Source organism: Grammomys surdaster, unplaced genomic scaffold (genome assembly GCF_004785775.1).
Source record: "Grammomys surdaster isolate TR1022 unplaced genomic scaffold, NIH_TR_1.0 150, whole genome shotgun sequence".
Taxonomy (NCBI): Eukaryota; Metazoa; Chordata; class Mammalia; order Rodentia; family Muridae; genus Grammomys; species Grammomys surdaster.
The window spans coordinates 3992981-4020839 of record NW_021604608.1 but is presented as its reverse complement, the minus strand read 5'-3'; the positions used below and the strand labels follow the sequence as shown (position 1 = coordinate 4020839).

The 27859-nt window shown below is 36.1% G+C and overlaps 1 protein-coding gene across 5 annotated transcripts in view; it reads right to left on the bottom strand.

Annotated features, from left to right (window-relative positions):
- Nucleotides 1–27859, bottom strand: part of Slit2 (slit guidance ligand 2) — a 320684-nt gene that overhangs the window by 46769 nt on the left and 246056 nt on the right. For all 5 annotated transcript variants that reach the window (XM_028765192.1, XM_028765190.1, XM_028765193.1 and 2 more), the window contains 10 exons: nucleotides 24889–24963; nucleotides 23200–23343; nucleotides 19796–19939; nucleotides 17865–18031; nucleotides 16772–16904; nucleotides 13207–13275; nucleotides 11116–11187; nucleotides 9594–9665; nucleotides 7888–7959; nucleotides 5167–5330 (listed from right to left, as the gene is read on the bottom strand). In XM_028765192.1, coding sequence (XP_028621025.1) covers nucleotides 5167–5330; nucleotides 7888–7959; nucleotides 9594–9665; nucleotides 11116–11187; nucleotides 13207–13275; nucleotides 16772–16904; nucleotides 17865–18031; nucleotides 19796–19939; nucleotides 23200–23343; nucleotides 24889–24963 — 1112 coding nt within the window. The remainder of the gene's footprint in view (nucleotides 1–5166; nucleotides 5331–7887; nucleotides 7960–9593; nucleotides 9666–11115; nucleotides 11188–13206; nucleotides 13276–16771; nucleotides 16905–17864; nucleotides 18032–19795; nucleotides 19940–23199; nucleotides 23344–24888; nucleotides 24964–27859) is intronic.

The following is a 27859-nucleotide window of genomic DNA, read 5'->3' as shown; positions in this document are numbered from 1 at the left end:
TCTCTCTCTCTCTCTCTCTCTCTCTCTCTCTCTCTCTCTCTCTCTCTTTCTCTCTCTCTCCCTCTCCCCCTCTCTCTCCTTGAAAGGCAACTAGATCCTTCAATTTCTTGTATTTGAAGCTAATAGTTTCCGATAGATGTTTCCTGCAAACAAATTAGCCCCCATGAGATGTGTACCACAGAGAAAGAAAGACCTTTCACCTCTTCGAGACAGATATGAAATAAAGGCATTTGGTGCATGCTAATTGGGTTGATTTAAAATTAAAGTTGACTGAGAAAGTACTACAGTATTGGTTAAGTGAGCAGAGATGTGTTTATCTTAATAATTCAAACTAAAAATGAGAGGATACTTTTGTTATCACTCTGTCTCTGTTACAGGTTTTAATAATGGAGTGCTGGATGGTGAATACTTTGAAGTCTGAAGTCAGACCTGCTTACATGACTTCAACCATGTGTTTAACCCCAGAATTCCTATCCCTGAGGATTCTATTGCATTTTGATTTATTACCAAAAGCCTAAGACAAAATAAGTTCTAACTATATCCCAGAATCTGCCTTTATTCTCTAATCCTTTGGAAACACTAGTCTAATAAACTCATGTCCAAAGCGTGCGTTTGTGTGTGTGCGCACATGCACACACACACACACACACACACACACACACACACACACAAAACAACTCCAGAAGCTTATGGGCTATTTGTGATGCTAGGCAACTGTACTGAAAGGAGATCTTGTTTAAAACCAAGCATTTGTTTTATACGAGTTATTACAGAACTCCTTAAGCAATATTATCAAAGGCGTATTTATCAACATCCCTCATTCATCAAATATTTATGGGTATCTACTTTGTGTGAGGTGCAAGTGTGATGCTTCAGATCATTGAATCCACATGAAATGCCTGGGCTTCTTCAAGAGCTATGCACGTGTCAATTAGAGAAAAAATGTGCAATGATAACACATGCGATGAAAAGCACATTTTAAGGTGGTGCAAGCTGTTACAGGAGAGGATTTATAAAGCAAATTGAAATAGGATCCTGAATTCCACGAGAAAATTCATGGCCAGTTATTTGTGGTCATTGGTGGAAATTTATTGAGAGTTAAATAAGACTAAGTAAGAACTGAAGCGCATAGACAGCTAAGAAAGAAAGCAGTGCCAAAGAAAGACATGAAAGAGAGAAAGAAAATGTCAAATAAGCAACAATGGCCACCTCTGACTTAGATGAGAACTAATAAGGATAAATAAAATGATTTTTTCGGGATTCAGCAGGACAGAAGTCACTGGTCTTGTACTTTTGACTCAGGAATAAAAAAGGCAGCTAATGATGGACAGTAAAAAATTATGTAAATATGTTTTATTTAAATGGTTAAACAATGACTCAAAGGCTAAGAAACACTGCTCTGAGATAACCAGACTTGCTCTTTGGTTATTTACACGTGCCTTTGGCCAGTAAAGAACTTTTTGAGTCATGATGGATTAGAACAAAGAATACTTATTTAATGAGTTTATCATTGAGAATCTGATTATAAAATATTCGAGGATATATTACAAATTGTTGGTTCTGTGTATCTATCTTAAAATATGAGTTAAAATTTTCTCAGTTTCAAATGTTAAAATGTAATGGAACTAGTTTTTTATTTTTATGAGTGACGTTTTCCTCAGATAACTATTTATAAAAATCCACATTTTTCTTTCGGTGGTGAACAAATTAAAACTCCTCTATACTAAAGTTATTTCAAAGTTATATTTGTAAGTTAGTGATATGAGATCTGAAAACATAAAATGTTTGGACTGAATTTGAATAATGCTTCAAAACTGATATAACCAGTAAAATTTTCATTGCTGCTTGTTTAGACTAAATTATTTTATCATCTTTACCTTGCTTCATGAATAAAGCTAACATTAAGTCATAGTTGTGCAGTACAAAGCCAGAGCCTTCACTGAAGCAGCTCAACAGTTGTCCCCCAAGGAAAATGTGAGTCTCCTGAAAGAAGCCACTACTATTCCAATGTCATTATGAAGATATGTTAATTATCCCTAATAATTGTAGAATGGACAGAATTACTAATATGTAAAATTAGGGGAGGGAATGCAATATACTAGGTTATAGTACAGTGTTAATATTTTAGAATTACTTGATGTTTGGATTTTTTTTATATATAAAGTGGAGACAAAAAGAAGTAATGAACATAATCCTCCTCCTTTTTCTAGTCTTCCTCATCTTCCTCTTCCTCCTATCCCTCCTCCCCCTCCCTCCTCCTCTTCTACCCCCCTCTTCCTCATACTGCTGATTACTGGGGACAGAAACTAGGGCTTTGTATGTCTTAGACAACCAACTTAACAGTAACAGCCTTAGTTTTGTTTTTACATTTATTTTTCTTCTGGAGAAGTGGTATCACTGTTTGTTTAAGTAGCTCCAGTATGGTTGAGATCTCTTTACCTCAGCATCCTTAGTAAATAGGATTATTAGTCTGTTAGTCTGTATCACTAGGTCCTGATAAAGCAATTGTATTGTTTTCTAGTTTCCTCATCTGTTTTGAACTTCTGGCTGTGAAACACCTGCCTATATTAGTTTGTCCTTTTTGCAATGTCTTACTCTGAGGTCCCATGGCCACATATAAACACCTCGTGAGAGTCTTCTGGTATCTTGACCCAGTTAGATATTATTTATATATTTCTAACTTATACATATCTATGTCACTAACATTCTGTATTATTTTAGAATTAACTATGTAATAACATAACCCTTATGAAAGTAGGTGTTTAGTTATCATTTACTAGATCCTTAACACTGCTTTATCATTTGTATGCACTCCAAGTCCAATAATGTTTGTTAAATGGATAAAAGAAGATCTCATATATTTCCAATTGAGTGCTCATGGTTTGGAAATCTGAGCGGCTATTGAATGTCTGTCAAATGAGAGAAGTGGGATATGTAGTTGTGTACATAGCTAAATCTTGCTCTCTGCAAACCACAAACTCTACAGAGGATGTTTAAGGAAATAAAAAAGCAAAACTCTCTTTTTGTGATTAAAGAATGCTTGATTATTTCAGTGTTAAATGGGAAAAGCATGTGATTACAAGGATAGCTCCTGATCCTGAATCATCCTTTCCTTACTAAAGAATGCTCTCACCTGGTTGCTAGCTAAATATGTTATGAGCACCTACTTCATCTCATTAAAATGGAAATAGAAAATACATATTTTAACAAAAGTCAGTTATACATAATGATACAGAAACATTATATTTACATATAAAATGCACGTGTCTTTAATAAAGATGATTTGTTGTCCTGTTGTAATTTGATTACATATTTATAAGTCTTAAAATGAGAGGCTGTCCTTAGCAGACTTTCATGAGTAAAATAAAAACATTTTATACTGACATAAAAGGCAGGGAATTTAAGTTAAGATATGAAAATATCCAATTATAAAATGTTTAAGGCCCCATCATTTTACTGATTTCAAGGTCATAAAACATGACTGCTCACAGGACAGGATTCACGAGATTTCCCACCATGTCTAGCTTTTAATCCAACACTCTGGGTCCAAACTGTGGTTCTCATGTTTACTGCAGCAAGATATGGATCATGACACCACAGAATTTAGTGACAAATTTTCTCCAGTTAGCCTCCTCTTTTGTTTTGAAAGGGTCTCTCATTATTCCAGAATTTGACAAGTATACTAGGCTAGACAACCAATAAGCTTTGGGAATCTATTTTACCAGATCTGGGGATTAAAATCAAGTGCTACCATGCCTCTGCTTTGTGTGTTATGTGTGTTCTAGAGATTAACCCCAGGTCTTTGTTCTCTCAAGGCAAACACTTGACCAACTATATCCTCATCCTTGTCAACCTGTTTAATCTTTTATTTTATCTGTGTGAGTACACTGTCACTGTCTTCAGACACACCAGAAGAGGGCATTGGATCCCATAACAGATGGTTGTGAGCCACCACGTGGTTGCTAGGAATTGAACCCAGGACCTCTGGAAGAGCAGTTAGTTCTCTTAACCACTGAGCCATCTCCCCAGCCCTGTTTAACCATGTCTTTCATGCTAGTACTCTCATGTTGGTACTCAGGAGGAAACTGAGGCACAGTTGGTTAAGCCATGAAATTAGGTTTTCCTAAGTCATGGAAAATTAAGCTGTGAATTTAACCAGCCAAACTGGTAATGAGGTAGGCAATTATACAGAATTGCTTACTTAAGTATGAATTTTTCCTGAATAAATGATCAAGTTTTAGAAACTTGTGTTTGTTGGCAGTGTATGCAAATGTAGGAAGGACTGACCATAGTGCAAATTGCTCTGTACTGCATAATATCTAAGGTTTATATCTTCTGATTTTACATTTAGAAGTATCAATAATTTTTCTTCTCTAGTAAACCTGAGTGGGTTTTTAAAATATCTGCAAGTTAAGAAGAATGACAAAAACTACTAGCTACATCACATATCTGGTTTCCCTGTAGGGAATATTATATAAGCCTATAGGAATGACGTCTATATATTGTGACTAATGGTTCATTCTATTTATTCTTGCAAAAAAATAATTACTGTTTGCATTTCCCCAATTAGATTTTTCCTATTTATACTATGAATGTTCGCATCAACTATTCTTAGAATGAGAGAATAAAATTATATTTATTATGAAGATACTATTTAGAATCTACAAGTGCATCAACAAAGGGTCAAGTTAGGGAAGAAACAGGAGTAAAAACAAGAATGAGGGGGTATTCACACAGGAAATCTCAACACAGGGGGGGATTGGGAATTCCTAGCTGGAACAATGGGAGGCTTGGTTTGGTTCTCCTTACCTGGGATTAGGAAGCCACAGGGCCCTGGGAGCCCTAAGAGCCAGGGCCACGATTAGATAAAGCAAAAGTAAAACATTTTAATTGGTTAGAGACTAAAAAAGTCATTTTCAGTTTGTACATGTCTACCTATATTTTCAAGAAGGCCTATTCCTTCTAATGGGTCTAAGATGAATTTGAAAAGCCCAGTTGTTAAATTGGGAACCACAGGAAATAGCTTACCTTGTTCAAGAAGATTGACCAAGAACATAAACTCTTTCCCAACTAGACCTTTGAAGTCTAATCACAAGATACTGCCACTTTTGTGGTGATTAAAGTAGGTAGTTTTTCAAAAGTCATGCCAATAATTAGAAGCCATACCTTGACATGTAAATTTTTTGGAGGGAGTTGTGAGTAACAATTTATCTGCCATTTCTCCAGGACCAGCACAGCGGGCAATTCCAGGTTCCTTATATTCCGACTTCACCCAGTCGGATAACCACTGCATGTTACAATCACAGTAAAGAGGGTTGGCTCCAATCGCTCTGGAAAAAGAACATCACAAAAGCACACATACACACACACACAAGTATGGAAGTATTGTTATTTCCTAACAGAAAAGATTCACAGTGATGCTCAGTAGAAAATCCCTATGAGTTTGTTTATGCCAACAATTTAGAAGAAAATGGAGAAACTGCAGATTCCCACTTTCCTTATCTTTGTGAGGCTGGGATAAATAATGTTAACAGTTTCTTGGGCTTTACAGGGTTGCTCCATTCTCAGAAAGACACATTTATCTTGGATGTAAGTACATCCTCAGGGCAGCCTAGCACTTCCTGCTTTTCCCAGTTGTTTACTGAGAACTTGGTTACTGTGCAGCAGTCTCAGGATGCCACTAGGAACAGGGACTCATTCTTAAAACCCCACCCCCACCCCAGTGAACTCACATTTCTAAGTAGACTGGCCTATGGATGAACGCAAGTCATCCTCAGGAAAAGTTACATAACAGGAACACAAGATGTCTGTGAATGAGCAGCTGACGTCTCTGTGAAGTGCTGGTGGGTATGAAAGTCTCCACTACTTGGGATAATTAATTAGGTGACAAACCTTAGGGTTGTTACTTCAGAAAAAGGACTCTAAAGGCAAATGAAGTCCATTTTCCAGTGCTAATTTGCACCTCTAACGATATGTCATTTTACAATCTTGTATTTAGTTACATAAACAGTAATAATAATGGAAGAGTCATAAGGGAAGCAGATAGCATTTTTTTCATCATTTCAATTTGCTAGACCTGTGCTAACCCATTTCTATTAAGTACTTTATTTTCTTTAAGTAATATGTGAGTCTAATATTAATAATAAGTTATTATTGATTAGTAGGTTCATAAACTTGTCATGCTTGGACACAGAGCTACTAGGTATGTGAAGTAAATTTTCAAAACTACCTTCTGATTAGCAATTGAGGTATGTAATTGAATCATAATCTAGGGAACCCTCTAAAATATACTTGCAAAATTATAACACCTTATATTGTACAAATCAATGTACAAATTTTATCCAGCATCACAATGCAGGGTTTCCTTTGTGTATATGTCAGTCTGAAACAGTTCAAATCAAAGCACGAGCCTTCCTTCCTCTCCATTGACATTTTGCAATGCCCTTCTGAATCGAAGGAGAGAAGTGAATAAGAAGAGCTGTTTATGATCTACAGAGTGGAAAACAAATGTGTGACAGGGAGGCAAGGCTGAGCCCTGACATGACAGAGGACCTTTGAACTGGGCCACTGTTGTGGGGAGAGTCACATAATGAACTGGTCCCTCAGGTCAAGCAGGACTCATGCTGTGCTGCCCTCTCTGATCCATGACCCTAAATCCACTTCCTCCTTTCTGGAGCCTTCTCTCAGACAGCAGCAACCACACCCATGAAATTAACAGGCTTTTTTCTTTTTTTTTTTTTCATACTGTATCTCACAAACAGGCCATGAGTTTGCAAGAGAGCTCTTGATATGGACCTTTTGTGAGGTAGATGCTGAGGCTCAATGATCAAATGGTACAGTTCTTTCCTCCTGTAGCCTCTGGTCTAATGGCATGACTATGAATTGGAGGTATCTGTCTGATAAATGGATATACACCAGAGCTTCCATAAAGCAAATTCAGACGAACATGACTAATTAGAGGACATTATTCTTTCACTGTCTTTATTTCTGTATTTTCTAAATTCTTTTTTTTTAATTCTTGTGAATTTTATTGAGGTCATACTGGCTTTGACATCTAGACAGAACCAGATAATTGCTATTGGGTGGCCCAAATTTATCATCATGCAAGGGCGGCTTTCCAGTCTTAGACAGACTTCTTTTCTTTCTTCTAGTTTTGAGATATCTTAATATTACATCTAGTAATATTAGTGCTAATTTTGTGTGTATATGTACTCATATATACATATATGTATATACAAAATGTATATACATGCATTATATCTATATAATTTAAAATTAGTGAATATATAAATACAATCTATATATTCATATATACAAATATATATGTCTTTATATATGTATATAATCCATTTCTACCTCCATTTTTATTACAGCTGTAATTATGGAGGTAGAAATGAGAGTACATACAAATAAATTTGTCACAAAGCACTATCAGATTTTACAATATTCAGTGGTGTCAATGTGAATGTAACATAGCACCATGGCCAATGCTAAGTAATATTTGTGTTATAAATGAATCAAGTTTAAGCAAATTGGTGTATGATTCATGGAGGAACTGAAATGGGACACAGCTTTGGAAAGTAGAGTTGGGTGAGAGTCAGAGAGGAGTCAGAGAAAAGTGGAGTGAGGCTGGAGACCTGTTTTCATATAAAAGGCATGTCTATCTGAAACACGACCACCCACCTGATGAAGACTGCCAGCCCCAAGACTAGACTAAAATTTACTTGTAGGCAGCAAGGTTTCCAGTTTGAAACCTGGTACATTTTCTTTGAAGATCACATCAAGCATAGCTCATAGTTACAAAAAAAGAGAGGTAGAAGACTAGTGCAAATATGTTAATCAGAGAGCATCTGACCCCAGCACTACAACCTTGAGCCAGGTACTCACAAGTGTGACAAGGCTGAAAGGTCACTGAAGGCACCTTCTGGCACGACAGAAATGTCATTTCCATGTAGAGACCTAAAGAGAGAAAGTTCCGAATAATAGTTCTACATGTAGAAGGACTTCATTTTTATTAAACACTGACGTCAGTGGAAGAAGGAAATCTAGTCAATAAACTATGTGAGAACAACAGATATCTATTTAGAAAAACAAAAGCCAGTCCATACCTCACATCATCTGCATAAAATAAATTGTATATGTAAAATGAAATTAGCAATTCCTTATAAATATGTTGTTTATATGATCATAGAATGAGGGAAACTTCCAACTGTATAATATAAATCTCAGAAACTAGAAAGAAAAGAGTATAAAATATTCTACAAGGTATAATTTACAAAATAAAGTAATTGCTGAGAGGCTGTGTGCAAGAAAGTGGATGGTAAATATAACTACAAAAGATAAAACATTTAAATCCTTAATTAAAAGATTTAAAATCAATAGCAATTGTACAGATGTTGTACTATATAATGAAAATAGTATCAAATAAATCATGGCTAATGAAGCAATCAGGCTTCCTTAGAACACATACTGCAAATGCTCAGTAAGCATACAAGGACTCAAATGCTACAACCATTTGAAATACAAGTTAAAGCAGCAAAAAACCAAAAAAAAAAAAAACTAAAAAAACAACCAATTTTCAGTCTGTCATAGCAAAGTAAAAGGATTAATCATACCCTAATATGAGAAGCTTACAAAAGTACTTTGAAAGGACACTCTATTAAACTGTTACTGGAAAATAGAAGGAACTAATTCACAAAATATTGCTTGGAAGACAAGTTGACAGTTTTGGATCTATCCTCATATCATGGATATAGCTTGATAAAAGGGAGCCCCTTCTACACCACCACTTTCAGGTTAGTACATCTACACCAAGATAAAATCATAGATGGCTCATTTGAGTGTCATAAGAAACAAAGAGAGTTTTCCATTAATCTAAACGATAGAGTGCATGGGGATGGTTAGCAAAGTTATTTTCTTCAATCTAAGGCCGATTCCGTGGAAACAATTGACAAACAGCTACACATGGTAAAAGAAAAACACACTAAAATGTTATTTAAAGTGGCTAACGGAAGAACAAGATAGGATCCTACTCACGACTGTTAAGAGTTATATAACTGTGGGAATACATATATTGTTAAGAGTTATATAACTGTGGGAATACATATATTGTTAAGAGTTATATAACTGTGGGAATACATATATTGGGATATAAGAATAAACAGAAAGAGCAAAGCCTGGAAGAATATAGTAAACAAATTCATTGCATAAAAAAAATACTCAAGTATAATACGGTTTCTAAAGAAAATAAGTTTTCTTATTTTATCATAAAATAATTGGAGTTATGTGACATGTATATGTCACTATTATTGTACACATCAATATACTTATTAAATATATTGATATATACTATAATATATATAACAATAGATGACTACCACAGTAACATGTTCTACAAAAGAGGAGGTTCTGCTGTCTTAATCAAAGTGGTTGAACAATGAAACCATAGGAGACAATTGACCCAATTTCAAATTTACAGTAAACTGTAACACAAACATCATGAAATAGCCAAGAACAAAGTGACCAGATCATCCAAAGGATAGCCCATAACTCAGATCCCCAAGAAATGTGATTGTTGAATACAGGATGCTTACAGTAACCGAAGAGATTTCAATCCATCAAAGGTCCGTGGAGGGATACACCTCAGACGGTTGTAACTGAGAATTCTGAAAATGGACACATGTCAGTTTATCTAACTTGGGAATCTAGTAATATACAAATGCTATTTTAAAGCATGTCAGTTTAGAAAACAGTTATTTGAACAATTTATGAATTGAATGTATTTATATATCATTTATATTGCTCATCTATGTATTTTAATTCTATTATGAGGCAGTACCTAAATATGACTTAAATTTTTTCCTACTGTGTACATATGCCTCACTCATTCTCTGACTGAGATATCATACCCTGTGTGGTGATTTGAATGAGAATGGCCCCAATAGGCTCATATATTTGAGTATATGGTCACCAGCGTGTGCCACTATTTGAAATGAATAGGAGGTGGCCTTGTTGGAGGAAGTATGTCACTGGCTTTGAGGTTTCAAAAAACGCATTCTAAGCCCAAACACACACTCTCTTTCTCTCCCCTCTCTCCCGCCTCCCCCTCTCCCCCTCCCCCTCTCCTCCTTCTCCCCTGTCTCTCCCATCTCCCCTCTCCCCCTCCCCCTCCCCCTCTCCTCCTTCTCTCCCCTCTCCTCTCTCCTCCTCCCCCTCCCCTCCCCTCCCCTCCCTTCCTCTCCCCTCCCCTCCCCTCCCCCCTCCTCTCTCTGCATCAACTAAATGCTTTCCTTTGTAAAGGTTTGCTGTTTTCGTGGTATCCCTTCCCAGCAATAAAACACTGACCAACACACCCTGAAAGCTTAATTTAAGGATTTCTAACAAATGTGTCATGATCTTAAAAAAATATTTTGTGTATGTGTAGCAGGATATTTATTCTGCTACATTGTGTTTGCAGTGGAGCTTAGTGGTTGGGCAGTAGAAGGAGAGTTTGGAGGAGAGAAGGAAAGGAAGGGGAGGAGAGAAGGAGAAGAGGAGGAGGAGAGAAGTTGGAGGCGGATATACACGTGTCTCTAGCAGTCTAAGGTAGTTATAATATCTAGGTTAGATAATTGGGTACCAATTCTAATTATGTGAGCATCTTGTTAATTGAGTATTTCCAAATATATAAATCTACTGGATAATCTTTAAGCATTAAGAGTCTTCACTCTACCAGGTACCGCAAGGATGCAAGGATGGCGGATATTGTCTGCGGCTCATCTGAGCTTTGCGGGGACAGCGTGGTGAATCGGCAGAGCCAACCACCACACTGGAGTCTCGTGGGTGCCAGGGCAGGTATTTCTAGATAGTTGGAGCTGCGGTAAGAGCCAGAGCAGCAGGAACTTGGAGGCTGCTCGGGAACAAGCCAGACTGACTGCGTTTTTATAACTACTGCCCGTTTCATGTATGTATAGCTTAAGCTAAACCTAATATTTTAAGTAACTTTTATCTTCATTGTTTCTATTTCTCTAGATGGCATTAACACTCCATAAGATGACAGACTCACCCTGTTCTCCAGGAACATCTAACAAACCCTTCTCGCCCCAGGAGTAAGTGAATATTCAGTACCACACTTACAAGGTGAGAAGCTGGGTCATATTGCTGAAGCTTTGATTGGAAAGGGTGCTTATTCGGTTGTTACTTAAGTCTCTAAAAGAGAAAAGTGAAGACAGCGAGCTTACTATTAACCAGAATAACAGACCACTCATTATTAGGGTTTGGAATAAACCACCAATCCTTATGGTTCCATTAGCTCTCCATTCTGTAACCTCCTTTGACATATATATCCACTAATATACAAATTCAAATTTGCTAATTGGAACAATTCTTGAATTAGTTACCTTCAAATTGTCATCATAAGAACACCTGTGATTTGGTCTGTGCCTAAGTCACTGAGACTCAGAAATTTCTCAATAAATATTTATTTAACGAATAAGTAAAGATGTTGGATGTTGCCAGTTGGCTATTTCAGAATGCATTTTGTATTTTTAACCATAAAATATATTATGTGAATTAGCATTTTCTCATTATATGTAGTTTCACACATATTCATATATGTAATTTAACACATATCTATATCTATATCTATCTATCTATCTATCTATCTATCTATCTATCTATCTGTCTGTCTGTGTGTATACATATGTAAACATTATAACTAGCTATGTTTTTTTTCTGGACCAAGATTTAACACATGAATAAAGGGAAGTTAAGTATGATATAAAGGTCAACTATTCTTGTATTTAAATTCCAAAATATGAGTAAAATAGACACTGACAATTATGAAAATGATAGGAACTTAGGAGTCTTATGATCCATATTTTAGATGTTGAAATTTCATATCTAAATTTTAAAACATAGCACATATTTATAAAAATATACTTATATAATGGGTCAGTGGTAATAAAAATTTCTAGAACCAGAAATCTCATTTTTAATTTGTTATAAGTAATTACGTTTTCTCCCATAAATGCTCCAAAGCTGTTAAAATTACCTTCTGAAAATCCCAGCTAGTTCATAAGGTTAGTTAAAAAGACTTTTTCTTGCTACCAATAGAAAAAGGTATGGTCAAAGTAGTTTTTTTCCTTACTTAGGCCATTTGTCACCTACATGGGTCTATGATAATTTCTATTTGGATTTACCATATTTCATGGAAAATGGAGACAGTATCTTCACTTGCCTCAGTGCACCGAGATAAAATGTACATAGATTATGTAACAATTCCTTCTCTTGAACTTTTTGAAACTCACTAATTAGTAATAAGGCTTGTTCTAGGAAACTTAACAATCTGCCTCTCAAACTAGAAAATAAATAAACTAAAACTAGTGATAATGTATAGCCATTAAAATCCCTTATATTTTCATAATTTCTCTACGTGCTCTGAAGTGTTCTCAGTCACCAGCAAGTCTATGCAAACGTGGGAAATTATATGTAACAGGATTAGGTCTGTTTTTAAAATGATGTGTGAAACTAGATCAGTTTGTTTATAGATTTAAATATCTCTGTGTTTTTATCTCTGTGTTTTACATTCAAATTATCATCATAAAATCATTTCATTCACTGAAAAGGAAACGAGTTATTTTCCGAAGACAAAAATCTAATCTGAACAGAGAATTAGCATTTTGAAATATATACTCAGAATAAGCATTTTGAAATATATACTCAGAATATCAAGATCGTTGTCTAGCTTAATTAGGATACAAACTCTCGCATATAATGAACTTTGGTATTTATGGACCCTAAATTACTTTAAAAATGTTTTACATAACAAAGTCAAGCAAAAAATATATGTTCAGCAAAGTTTTGACCACATTTTGTTTGCTGTATAAAATAAAATATTTCCCAACTATCTTTATGATTTCTAACAATTAGACTCTTTTTGTATCATTAAAGCATCCAGTTTTACTGTCTGAATACATTTTTTTAACTACTTATACATTATTCTCTTTGCTTCTTTGGCTAGAGGAGCTTTTCCTAAGGCTCCGCATCACCTGATTGATATTCAACAGTGATGTAGCCCGTGATCCTGAACCACACAGTGATCTAGCAGAGAAGCAGGTCACTGTAAGTGATTTATGCTATGTAAAAGGCTCTCTAAAGCTTCTGGGTCTTGCCATTCCCAGTTTAATGAAATAAAATAACATAACAATGTGAAAATATTCTACTCACATAAGTGTTAAATGTTTGTAGTTAGAGAGTTCCTTCGGGACTAGTGTAAACTGGTTCCCATCCAGATACCTAAGGACGAGGACAGAACAAGGGCATCTTACAAAGTAACAGTGGGAAATCACAAAACAAATGACCAATATTTGCTTCGAACAGAGATGAAGAACAACTTGGCAGTCTTCCTTGAGATCATATTCCAGGCCAAAATCATTATTCAAGACAAGTAAAGGGCAAATTACATAGTAGTTCAATTTAGTAGAACTCTCTGTGGCTCACTTAGGCTAATGCATATAGCTAAGTACAGAAGGGTGAGTTCAATTTTTTGTGGTTTAGTCAAAAAGCAAGCAAAGTATCTAGCCATTTTTCTATCAGCATGAAGGTCTATCCAATAACTTCTACATTTAAATGGCCACCAGTTTCTTTGTGTTTATATAGGGACAACACCATGAAATTGAAGAATTCTTCAATTAAGCAAGGCCAGTTTTAAGTATTCTTTTCATTACATGCTATATATGTATCTCAACACATTTGCTAAATAACAATGAACAGTTTTAAAGAGATTTTTTGAGTACAACTAGATATATCTCTAAGGTAGTAGATTTAGTGTCATAGGGGGCTCAAGAGCTTTCATAGAATGACAAAAATTTACAGGTATACAAAAATTAGCATGTGAATGCAAAAGAATTTTTCAATTAAAAGTACATTTTGTCTATCTTATTAGGGTCAGAATATAGGCAAGTTACAAAAAAAATAGTGATTCACAGGATATAAAAATAAATAAATGCTGGGAGTCAGATCCATGATGCTACAAAAAGAAAAAAAAATTCTCTTTTCAAAGTTTCCTTTCCTAGACAATACATAATACAAGAGTCTCAAGCACTTAGGTCATCTGCCCAGAGGTACAGCTGATACCAACTGTGAAACACTGAAGATGTGTGTGTGTGTATGTGTGTGTGTGTGTGTGTGTGTGTTCCAATGAAGTAGTCATTCTTGAAACCTCAGTCTTAAATCGGAATTTTAATGTTTATAGGAAAAGGCAGGAAGTTGCCTGAGATAAAAAATCTATAATACTTCAAAATGTACACAGATGTATAAAATACATAGGCTGTAAATATGTGGTTCACATGAGGTTATACATTGCCATATAACTTCTGATGAGTCCTCAAATTTTCTGATACATATTTTACTTTTGCCCATTTCCTTTCCCTATTTATGGTAGCTAAGTTTTTCTTGGTACCACTAGAGGGAAGCAGTGTACCATGGATGGCAACATTCCTTTTAGCCCAGAAATGTTGCAGCAGGACAAAAAGACTCCGAAGAACACCCTGCACATCTACTTGCAAAGCAGTGTAAGAGGGAACGTATATGGAACTGATTACAACTAATGGATATCATTTGTTCAACTTGTCCACCAATACATGGTTGTGTTGCCAAATTCTTTAATAATTTAATGTAATACACACAACACACATTTTCCAATATGAGTATGTATGACTGGAGAGAAGGGTCTTGCTGACTTGGTTAGATTCTAAGAATAATCTCTCTGGGAGGTGAAACTTGAATTTCAAAGATGAGTTAATTTTCTCCTGATCTATATAGAACAAACTATTCTTCACAGAAAGGAAATTAAAACTATTTGAAAATGAGTTTTGGAGTGATGTGAACTGAAGACTCAACGTAAGAAAAGAAATGCATCTCTGGTATAGATAGGGTGAATCAGGAAATGAAGCTTAACATGGAAATTAAAGAACATTTAACTTTTGTGGATGAGTAAAAACAAAAGGTCAGTTAAAATGGAAAAGGAAAGTATTTAGCATCAAAGAGGACATGGATGCTATGTCCCATACTGGGCTACTTATAAACTTTCACTTTGCATACAGAATACAGGTTTATAATAGGAAGTGGGGAAGGGCTATAGACCCATATGATCATCTGAAGAAATATTAAAGCAACAGTTGTTTAATGAAACATACTAAAACATAGTGCTGATAGTCAATTATCTCTAGTGTGTTTGGTAGGAGAGAAAAAAAACTGACCAGTTAACAGCATTTCAATTCTAAGGAACACATTCCTGTTTGCTGAGATTGTGTACTGTCTGAATGTTTTAACCCAGCACCAAAATAGGATCCATGAACTGAACATGACTTGAAAAATGAGATGCTTGAAAACTTAAGAGACACGTTCTTCACTTGATCTTAGCCTAAAGCCTAAGGGGAAATAAGTAACATATTCTTTAACCTCATTGCTTATGTTGCATACTGCCCAAATGGTAAAAGTGGATCATGTGAACTCCTTACAATCATTTCCATGAATTATAGGCATGTATCTATAGAGACCACATGCAAATTTAAAACACTGTTCCATAGAAACAAAAATTAAACAAAGACTAACCAACTCACTTTGACTCAGGTAAAATATTTTCCCATCAAATTCCTGTTTAGACATAAAGGTTTTGAATAAAACTGACGTCCATGCATCTTGATGATTTCATCTGATTTTCTTTTCATTCTGGAAACATGGCTTGGATGCAGCCATGAGCTGAAGGTCTGACTTCTGTAGGTCTATTTATATGGCTATTGGTCATTGAATTTGTATTTAAATATTAACTATTCAAGTATCAAAGATAACTGGCCACATGTCCTTTTGGATCTAAAGGACACTGATTCAAAAAAGATAATGTCCCTTTTAAAAGACAAGGATTCTGCCAGTTTCTTCTAATTCCCAGTTAATTATTATCCTATAGGGTTAAATATTGTCCCCAAAGTCATAGAAAAGGCTATTTAAGTATGTAGTGTTCACTAGACATTGAAAATAAATTAACTGTGCAACATTTCCCAAACTGTATTTGATAGAACATTAGTCTTGTAAAATACTCCATGAAAAATGAGGGGTGAGAGAAGCAGTAAGTTCAGGATCTATATAATGTTTTACTGTCCTTATTGGAGCATATTACCCACAGAAAATCCAACAAAGGCACCAAGGAATCTTATTTTGATAAAAGGAAAATACATCCAATCATCAGTTCTCCAAGTTCTCTAAAGAGACTTTTGCATTATTGCTTTACAAATTTACTTTATATTCATTAAGCAGGTATGGAAATGTGACCTGTAAAAAGGATCCTAAATATTTTTATTAGGTCTTTATCCCCTTGATGTATAAAACATTAGTTGTCTAGGAAAGAGCAAAACAAATTAAGACAGTTTTAAAATCCAGATTGACAAAATTTAGAATTACCTAGGATAGAATTTTAATGTAAGACTGTCTGGTCCAGGCTTGTCTTAATTACATTAATATTCTGGGAAGACCAAATCCACTATTGGTGGTATCATTCCCTAGATTTGATTCCCAGACTTTATGAAGTATAGACCGAGCACTGGATACAAATTAACCTATAGAAATTCATTCTCTCTCTACTGTTGACTGTTGATGTGACTAGCTGCTTCTAGTTACTGTCTTGATTTTCTTGTAATGATGGAGTTGTAAGTAAAGTGAATCTCCCATAATGCTGGTTTTGTCACTGCATTTAATAAGAGGGACAGAAAGGAAACAAGGAGAACAAACTACTTACAGCTCGGTGACATCTTTGGGAATACCTTTAGGCAAGATCTTCAAGCCCTTGTTGCTACATCGTACCACGGTATCCAAGCAGGTACATTCCGAAGGACAACGGGAGAGTGGAGAACAACTATTGTCATCATTTCCTAGATCACCATGGAAAGTACAGAAAAACACAGACAGATTCACAGTTTAGAAGGGACTAGAATGAAGTTTACATGTTTAGACAAATTTAACAAAAAAAGGGTCTTGTGCTATGTAAATAAAAATGTATCTCTTATGTATAAAGCACTACGTACTTACAGATTCACATTATGTATGCATTAATTTTGGACACAGGCTGAATTTCAGAAAATAGCTCACATTTTTATACTACCAACATAATTTTAATTTTAATAGGTGATTATTTGTTCAGTTGTTTATACAGTTTTCAATCAGGATATCCAACTATAAACTGGATTAAGAAGTTGTAAAGAGATGGACCCAAGGGGCAGATTACCTTCAAATGTTTAGAATCACATCAATGCCTCTTGTTAAAAATGCTGAATTTCAGTTAAATCCCTGTTCACTGGCAATAGTCACAGAATTTGCTCTTCCCACCTCATAGGACTACAGAGAGCATGAAAGCAATGGCCGAGCGCATGAGAGAGGGGAGACTGACTATGGTTGATTTGAATAGAACTTCTAGGTTATAATGGATTTTTGTTTTGTTTTTCTCATTTGGAAACAGTAGCTTCTAAAAGACACACTGAGAAAAATAAGTTTAAAATTACGAGTACCATTCACAAGTTAGGAGCTTAGAAGTCTTCTAGAATATTTACAAGTAGGCATGTGGTAGACTTGAATGTGAAATGTCAACCTCAGAAAAATAAGTGCCTGGCTTATCAGAACAAAGAACCAAGCTACAAAGAACACTGCACAGTGGCTTAGATGTGAATTGGACCATGACATGAGAGCTGTTTTTAAAAAGATTTCTGCCAGACCATGAGCCTTGTTTCTACCTTGTCCTACCAGACTAATGGAAGCACGCTCCCCTGGATAAAAGAACATCTGATTGGTCCTGTGAATGAAGACCTAAGACCCATGATTTGTTGTGCTTTTCTTACCATCGTCACAGGTGAAGTCCTGAATGGCTACATCCTGAATTGGGATTTCCTTCAGGAAGTAGGGTTTTTGGCATCGAGGATTTCCTGTCACAATTCTTTTCCTTCTGAGCCATTCTCCCAGCCATGCCAGGTGACAGTTACAGTTGAAAGGATTGGCCAAGAGGTTTCTAAGCACCATATGCAAACAATGCAAAGTTCAGTTTAGACTTAATCTTCTTCTTTTTCTATATGCTAGGTGATCATTTCTTCACATTATTTTGGTTACAGTGATTCCCCCCTAGTCTTTGTATGCCCATTTCCCTATATGTACACAATCATATACAACATATGTCATGCATATTTTTTTTCCAAAATGTGTATGTCTGGAACTAAAAGACAATACATTCTCATAAGAGAATTCTTTGAATAACTTCATGCAAAAAAAAATGAAGGCAGCAATTTGGGGTATATGCAGTGGATTCTGATAGATACCTCACTTAATAAATAATCTAAACATGTCAGAGATCTTACTGTCAAACTCTCCTGTGCTGATAAAGCAGTAATTTAATATAAAGATGAACGCTGATTACCTTATATTATTGAGTTTAACCTGACAACAGCTATTCCTGTAATTTGTCATCTCAAGATTTCCATCTCTTGTTTGCTCCAGAGAATAGCATTCCTATCTAAACTGACAGCTGAACTGATTAAATACCAGTTATAAAAATGAATTTACTTCTACAAATCTCAGTATTTTTGGCATTTCATACTTAAGCACAAACCTATTTTCCTATTATTTATAAACATGTCATCTTTAATATGCACAAATTCGTCTCACCATGTGAAATGTCACACTTCTTGTGGAACAGGTATTAAGTACTTTACTGATAGATGGATGCTTGCTTCTCTTTCTTTGTTTCAATGACTTAAGCAACCCCAGACATGCTTATGCAACTGTTATAACTATCGTTTATTCCCATTCTGTTTTGTTAGGTTAGCATTTAGAAACTGCTGTGACAGGGAAATCATCAGTTATTAGAGCCGTAATAGCAAATATCTTGTTGAGAAACTGACATACAAAAGGCCTGAAATGTATTGTTTAAAGTTTATTTTTAAGGATTTTTAGTGTTCTGTTTGTAGACATAGAACCATTCTCAAGTTTCAAGTTGTCTACTTAAAATAGATGCTCTGAGATAAGCTCTACTCATTCCTTCAACATTTTGCAAAGTCATAGTAAATGGCCTCTGGTAAATAGCTTTTACTGTCAATCTGTTCATCTTTATATATCGCTTGTCACCAAGAATGCTTCTTTTGGAGTGTAGTTGGTTGGTAATAACTCTATCAATCTGTTTTTATGATATTTATGTTACAATGTTTACTATTTAGAATATGAGAAGAAATCTGTGACATTTACTTGTTCAAGTCAGAATCATTTATAATTATACATTTAAATTATAGTTAAAAATTTAAGATATATTTTTATTATTATAAAAAATAACTAGCTGAAAATACTATGTATATCAAATTTTATGTAATAAAGATGGTATTAATTTTAGGAAAATTAAAGCAGGACTAACATAAGTTTGTCCTTTCGTAGATGCCTAAATACAAGGTCAAGTTTTACAGAATGTTTAGCAATTAATTAAAAATTACTACTAAAGGTAAGAAATATAATACACTATTGAAAGTCATAGATAAAAGCGGCACTTTTCAACCTGTAGATCATAGCCACTTTGAAGGGTTCAAGGACCTTTTCACAGGGGTCACCAAAGACCATAAGAAAACATAAATATTTACATTATGATTCACAACAGTAGCGAAATTAAATTAGGAAGTAGCATCAAAAATAATTTTATGGTTGGGGGTCACTGCAACCTGAAGAAGAGTATAACTGTGTCACAGCATTCGGGAGTCTGAGAAGCACTGGATGGAGGTAATGCTTTTCTACTCACAGTGTAGATAACGAATGGAGAGTATCAAATGCTCCTGGAGCAACGGTAGTAATTTGATTGTCATATAAAGAAAGCAGACGCACAGAGCCGAGTCCTATGAAACTGTCATTCCCAACACAGCTTATTCGATTACTTCTCAGCATCCTGGGGAAAGGAAAAAGACATTGTTCTGGAGATAAAATATCAGACATTCAATTTTGCCTCTCTGAGAATCAAAATCATCCCTTTATCAAATATGCAGCATTTGTTACTATTTTGAATGTCTTTTCCCCAGGGATGGCTATATTCTGGAAGCCATCCTGGAAGAATAGAATGCATAGACTCACCAGTGCCTTTATTAAGCCACAGAAAGCATGGTGAGCCTGTGGAGATTTACAGTCCCATGATGAGGGGAACATGTTTTCTTTTGATGATATAATTATGTTTGCCTGATCACATCATGTCCTCAGTCACCTACTCTGAGTTCTTGGAGCCCAGTGATTTGTGTATTCAGAAGAGTATGACATTTGAGATGGAAAAGAAGAAGGGAAGAAAGAATCAATAGACACTGCAGATGGAGAGCTGAGGGCATCTGAGGGACTTAGTGACTCACTGTCTGACGGGAACAGAGGGAGTCAAGCGTGACCGAGCATCCACCAAGCCTGCATCTGATTGTTTTATTTATGAAAAATCTGTTCATAGTTTCAATTTCAGAACTCCCCAAAGGAATAAACGTAATATACAACAAAGGTTAAATAGGTTGGCCTTGAATAAACTCTACTTTTGACATTGTCATTAACAGGATTAACAGTGTTGTCATTTCCCCGCTGCTGCTAAAGCTCTGGCTTGGTTCCCAATTCCTTCCTCTCTGAGCTGTTTATCTGGTGGTTTTCAAGAAGGAAGGAAACCTCATTTACAAATTTGTAGTTGCATTACATATTATTCAGAACTCATGAAAAATTAATTTATTGATCTTTCCACACTCCACCAGAAGGAGACAAATATAAAAAGAGAAACAATGTGCTGGCTAGTTTTATGTCAACTTGATACAAGCCATAGTCATTTGGAAAAATCAAACCTCAGTTGAGAATATGCCCCTACAATATTGGTCTGTGGACAAGCCCATGATGCATTTTCTTTTGATTGGTGAGTTGTATGGGATGACCGAGATCTCTGTGGGCATGTGCCACTCATGGGTTGGTAGACTGAGCAATTCATGAACAGCAAGCCAAGCAATCAGCACTCATTTGGGGCCTGTGCAGGGGCCTGCCTCCAGACACCTGCCTGGAGTTCATGCACACACTTCCCTTAGATGAGGAATCATGATCTCAAAGTGTATGATAAAGTAAATCTTTTCCTTCCCAAGTTTCTTTTGGTCATGGAATTTTATCATGGCCAACTAACTCTAAGACAGATGATGAATGATGAAAACATTGTTGCTTCAAAACTATATGTTCGGTAATAAACAAAAACTAAAAATATTCCATTTCCACTAAGCCATAGATAAGATGAAAGATGATGCCCTCCTATCTAGAGATGACTGGAGAGTCAGAAACAAATGCACATATCCTTAGCAGCAATTTCCTTTGTCACGAATAACAGAGATAAGTGGGCTTCATCTTGTTGGAGTTATGGGACCCTGGAAGGAATTAAAGGGAATTCCTCTCATGAAAAAAAAATTCACCAGCACATGCATAGAGCAAGCTTTGCCTGATGTCTTATGTCTCAGGACATTTTATAACTTCCTGAAATATGCAAATGTATTACTAACTGTCCTACTAATGCTGAGGAATTCAAATGTTCAGAATACCAAACCTCAGAGACTATGTAGAAGGATGGATCCAGAAACATCTACTCTAATAGCTGGACACCACAAGTTTGACTCTCAACTGCTCCATTCTTTTTGAAACAACTGCACTGAGGAGATAGTGTGTAGGTGCTCTTTTTTTCAGGCATTACAGCATAAACAGGAGAAACATATCCATAGAGGGACAATGGAGAAAGCTGACTTCAGAGAACTTTAAGACAGTATCCTTTTTATCTACTCAAAATAAATACTTTAAAATGCTGTCCGGGGTGGTACTATGGACTGAATTGTGACTCTCTTAATTCACACCTTGAAACTCTTATCACCAAATTTGACTGTCTTTGGAGTGAGTCTTTATATGTTTACAAACATATAAAGAAAAAGACACCCTGGGGATCTCATACATCGTACTTTCTCTTCTTTTATCTACATAAGAATTCAGACTGAAGGTCATGTGCATTTACAGCAGTAAACTAGCCAAGAAAGAAGCCTGTAGCCTAGATGGAGGGCTGAAAAATCAATTGAATTTCATGGTGAATATCTACATCCAGAAGCATGAGAGATGTGTGCAGTATTCAGCCTGTGGTTTCGTGCTGTGGCAGCACAGATGGACTGATATGGATAAAGTTCTTACCTTCTCCTTAGTACTTCTAGTACCAATGAATAGACCCTCAACATCTGTGGAAGAAGGGAATTTCTGTCCTTTGTTGTATAATCTTAGACAGGTAAAGGAAGTGAAGATGCAGGCCCTATGGCGTATTTTCTTAGTTATCTTTCAATACACTTTCAGTATATCCCCCAAAGACATGCTCAGCAACTGTTTGTATAACATTCTAGAGTGATTCAAAACTAGTCCCTGAGAGAGTTCTGCGATTGACACGTGACTTTGCTGGATTGTTAGGTTCCAGGCTGGCTGGGCAATATTAGAACATCCATCCTAATGTACAGAGGATTTTTTTGTCAGACCTAATTTAGGGATGGTATTAACATAACCAGCTAGCTAGAAAAGTATCTTTCCCTCTCTTCCTCTCATAAAGATCAGGGACTACCAACATCTCCATTACACACAGTTCTCAGGGTTAGGTGAGGTGCCATTGCCTGAGCCTGTTTACTGCCACATCAAGGGGTGCTTCTTGACTGCTAATAGATACTTTTATATGCTAACACAACTTTAGAATTTGGTTTTTCTCTCATCTGGTTTATGAGTCACTACATTTGGCAAACATTATTATAAAGATTCACTGAGAGAATTTAAATAATACAAAGTGTTGCATTTACTATTTGCTCCAAGTCTTGTCTTCTCTACATAAACAACATTTGGGAGACATGAGAATTTATTCCTTCCAAGCTCCCTATCACTAACCAACCAAACAAATCCCTCAGCATGTTTTCTTAGTTGTAGATACTAAAGGGTTGAACATCATCATGGATTCTTTTCTACTGAAACATCACAGGGACAGTTAAATGTAGCATCTAGATGAAGACAGTCATTATGTACAAATGATTATGTCTGAAATACTGAGCCACTGTGCTAGGAGGGATGTCAAAATCTCCTATCACCCCAGATGATAAAGTACAGTGAAGCTAACCCACTTTAATGTGCGTCAGAAATACTTACAATGTTTTGAGGCTCTCCAATCCTTTGAACATCTTATGCTGAACATTTTCCAAACGGTTACTGGTGAAAAGAATTTCATTCACACCAGACGCACCCTCGAATGCTCCCTCCTCGATATCAGTGATCTTATTGTTGCTAAAGTTGCTAGATAAAGAAGCACAGATCATACACAGATGCCCACCCGCATATAGCATTCCAAAAATGTATCTGGTCATTTTAAATCTAATGAATAAATAGACAAGTCTTCCACAACTCCGGATTTTCACTGCCAGTATTGCTAAGACTTGGACAAGACATTTTTATAAACTATCAAGTTAGAGGGTCAGTGGCATCAAGAGAGAAGAACCCTGAAAGAGAAATACTAGCCACATTCTGGTCAAAATGAACTGCTGTGATCACTAGGAGTCTAAAATTGTTGAGGCTGATTAGTTGGTTACATAACGCTTTTATGTGGCTCTGTAGGCTGTTCTGGCTTAGCATCAGGCCCCAGTAATTAACTTTTCAGTATCTTCCCAGCTCGTGGATATCTGACCACCATATTTGAATTTTCTTCTGTGAGGATCAAACCTACGTCTTTGTGCTTATGAGACATTTTACCAATGGAGCCATCTCATTATTCTGTTTTGTGGTTTATTTTTTTATGCTTATAAAGCACTGCTCATAGTAAATGCTCAGTAGACATCCATTATTTTGAACACTTTATCAGTAAAGAGGCAGTGTAGACATTTGTATAAAGGATGACAAGAAATTAGAAGTTGTTTTCAAGGTAGCCTAATGAAGAGGTGAAAGATGCAGGGATAGGTTAGATCTGCACTAAGACAGTGTCAGTCCTCTGTAGAGACTTGATACTCCAGGGAAGGAGGATGCTGGGGGGAGGGAAGAGGGATCATCCTCTCAGAGGTGAAGGGGAGGGGCAGTGGGCCGAAGAACTCTGGGAGGGGGGACCGAGATTGTGATAGTATTTGGGATATAAATAAATAATTAAAATTTAATAAAAAAAAACAGTGTCAGTGGCTGTGGCAGCTATACATGTGAGAGAGAAGGCAATAAGTGCCCTGGGAAAAGGTTCCTGCTTCCTCCTCATGTGAGCTGGGTGTTACGGTTCCTTGCACAGTTGACTTTTGTCCTGGCGCTCCCTTTACTCTTCTCAAGGACATGGACTACTGATGGAATGCTGTGGAAAACGCTGAGCTTACGACCTTACTCTGAAATATGAGCTGTGGACATGAAGTAACACAGATGAATAGAGCAGCAAGTTTACTAATCATTAATTTTGACTATCTCATAATGAAAGCTTAATGAAGCAAAAGTCAAACAGTTGACATGAATGTGCTGAAAGAGAAATAGCACCATGGTTTGGGGAATAGTAAAGGAAGTTACAAAACATCAGTTAACCCATTGTAATGTGCTTAGATTGCTGGATTCCCGCTGTGGACGCATTAGAGACCAGCTGTCTACTTTAAAGAAAGATTCTAAGGGCTGGCTTGGCATTGTGTAAACACATGGAAAAGTACCTCTTAAACAGTACCCTGGATTCAGGCCCCACGTAGTCTTCACATGGAAATTTCCCTAGACTGACTTTATATATATATTCCCATTTCAAAAGAGACTTGGATAAAATGGAAAGAAATATAAAATTCACAAGAAAGACACTGCAGAAAGCTAGCATATAGCTAACAAATGACTTACATTTTACGTAATTGAGGAAGTTTCTTAAATATTCCTGTGGCTTCTAACACTGTGAATTCATTATTATTGAGACGTCTGGGGAAATACAAGAAGAAATAAAGCAAGTTTCCTTATAGGTAAAAAGGAGTTAGCTTGTATTCGTTACCCTGACTTATTACACCATTTAATGATAACTTTTAAAATATAGCACAAATATAAGAGAATTCACTAACATGCTTATGTTTTGTTATTTCATGACGTTTTAAAAATCAGAGATTCATAAATATATTTAAATATTAAGAAAAGCAAAGACTATGCAAAGCCTGCTTATATGCAGGAATCTCTAGAACAAAGTCGCTACGCCTTTTTTCACTATGGACAAGCTAGCATGCATTCATGGCATTAAGTTCCTGATTTATAACTTCACTATTCACAGATCAATTTATACATAATTCAAATAGTATAAAGTACCTAAAGTAAAGAATTTCAGTATATTTGCAAACTTGAAAGGCAGGTGAAATGACTCATAAACGCAATCTCAGTATTCAGGAGGCAAAGGTGGAGGACCACAGCAAGTCTGAGACTAGTGAGGTCTACCTGGTGAACTCTAAGTTTCAAAGGAAATACAAAAAAACTTCATCTCGAACAAAAACAAACAAAACCCAGAAAATCCATTTTTACTAATTTAATATATTTTCAACACTCCCAAAGCACTCCAAAACCAATACCAACCATTGATGATAGCCTATTATGGTCACAGCCAACTCCCCTTCACCATCCCTCATTCACACACTATCTTGGTGTTCTTATTTTGGAAATTTCTCTTAAATGGAATTGTACATGATATGTCTTTTGCTTCATGTTGTATGATGTTCTAAGGGCTTTAGTTCATTTTTCAATTATGTATAGGCATGTGTATCTACTTATGGGTATATATACATAAGTGTAGTTGCCCACAGGGCCAGAAGAGTATATTGGATACCCTGAGGCTGAGTTACAGATGGTTGTGAACCACCTGGCATGGGTGCCAGAAAGTGAACTTGGTCTTTTCTAGGAGCTGTATGTTATCTGTCTCTTCTCAAATGCTTTGCCACTTCTCCAACCTCTAAGATGACTTGAATTTTCATGTAGGCAATGGTGCTTTTGGTACTCTGTGGCTTTTGATTGCTGAGGAACAGATTGGGCATCCCACATTCATTTAGCTATTTATCACTTGGTGAGCACTTTTGCTACTTTACATTTTGTCTACTATGAAAATGCTATGCTGAATGTGGTATGCATATTTTTGTGTGGACATACTTTCTATATACATAGAAATAGATTTTTTGGCTCACATGATAGAACTATGCACACTACTTTAAAGAAAAAATACTGTTTTCCTGAGGCTATATTATTTTCCACATAAATATCAATGTGTAATTTTTTCCACATATTATTGTCATTTCTTCCTAGATTTTCAAAGTGGTTGGAATGAGAAAATTTTCTCATAGGCTCATGTATTTGAATGTTTGCTCTCCAGTTGATGGTATTGTTTGAGGAGGTACAGTCATGAAGGGGAAGGATATGACTAAGGGCAAGATTATGAACGTTTATTGTCTCACCTCATTTTCCAAGTGCCTATTCAATGCAATTCACCAACCATGGCTTTGCCCTGTCAGCTGCTGCCATGGTTACTGTTTCATGGAGGACTTGGGTTCAAGAACCCTAAATCAAAATGAACTCTTTCTACTGTTATTTGCGTTTGGTCATGGTGTTCACATTTTGTGCAAGGAATTATAAACTGGGAAGCACAGAAAGAAAACTACATAGTAGCAAAAAAAAAAAACTGATATGGACACGTTTGTGCTATGAAGGTTGTGCTATTAAGAACTTGGCAGTGTTTTTTATTTGTTTGTTTTTTTTGGTGTTTTTTGTTTGTTTGTTGGTTGGTTTTTTTTTTTTTTTGATAGAGAGAGAGAGGGAGAGATTTGAAAGACTTTGGAACTCTGGAATAGAAAAATATTTGACTGCTATAAGCAGAATTTAATTAACTGGCCTAGGAAGAATCTGGAAGAGTGTAATCCTGACATATGATGCCTATAGAGTAGGTCCAAATCAGTAGTTTCCAGAGGGCAACAAAACTCTATCAGTGACTGAGCTAGAGAACATTCATTCGTAAGATATTTTGGCAAAGAATCTGGCTTCATTTTCTACATGTCCTTAGAACTTGCCCAAGGCTAAATTAAAAAGCATTTTTTTAAAAAAATTAATTTCTTTGATAAATGATTTCAAGGCCACCTGACATTGAGTCTCTGGAGTAGTTATTACTGATTACTGTTATGCAGATCTACCATCATATAGAGCAAGTGATGCACAAATAAATATAAAATATGCAGCCTGGAGATGAAAACGACACTAGACATCTTAAGAGTTTTCCTAAAGCATAGACTGCAAAATAAGATGTAATTGTTAAGGAGCTTAATGTCACTAATGAAAAGCTTCTTATTCTCCATTGGAGGAGGTGAATTGTTCTGAGGGCAAGACCCCATCCAGCTAAATCTTTACCACGTGAAGTGAAAGAACTTGAGGAATCCTTAGGAATGCTCCTAGAAAAAACAACATATAAAAACTGCTGATCCCAAGGGTATGGAAATCCATACTAAGCTGTCAGCTAAGTTTGACATTGCTATCAACGTGGTAGTGATTTTGGAGACATGAAAGATATGAGGGAATTTTGAGTTCTTCCTGTGGAACTGAGGAAGTGATTAGTCCTGTGGTATCAAACAGGTGGTGAGGTCTGGCAATACGTAACAGAGTTGGCATCCTAGTGAGGAGGCCTGTGCGGTTACTGAATAAAGCTGTTGGTTTACTTGAGACTCCCAATTTTGCAGATGCCAGAGCCATGGGACTTCTGCCAAGAAGAGCTACAAGCAGGAAGTAGAATCAGCTCCAAGAGAGAAAAGTATAACACAGACAGCAAATCTGCAAGGATGGGTGCCATCTAAAGTACGGT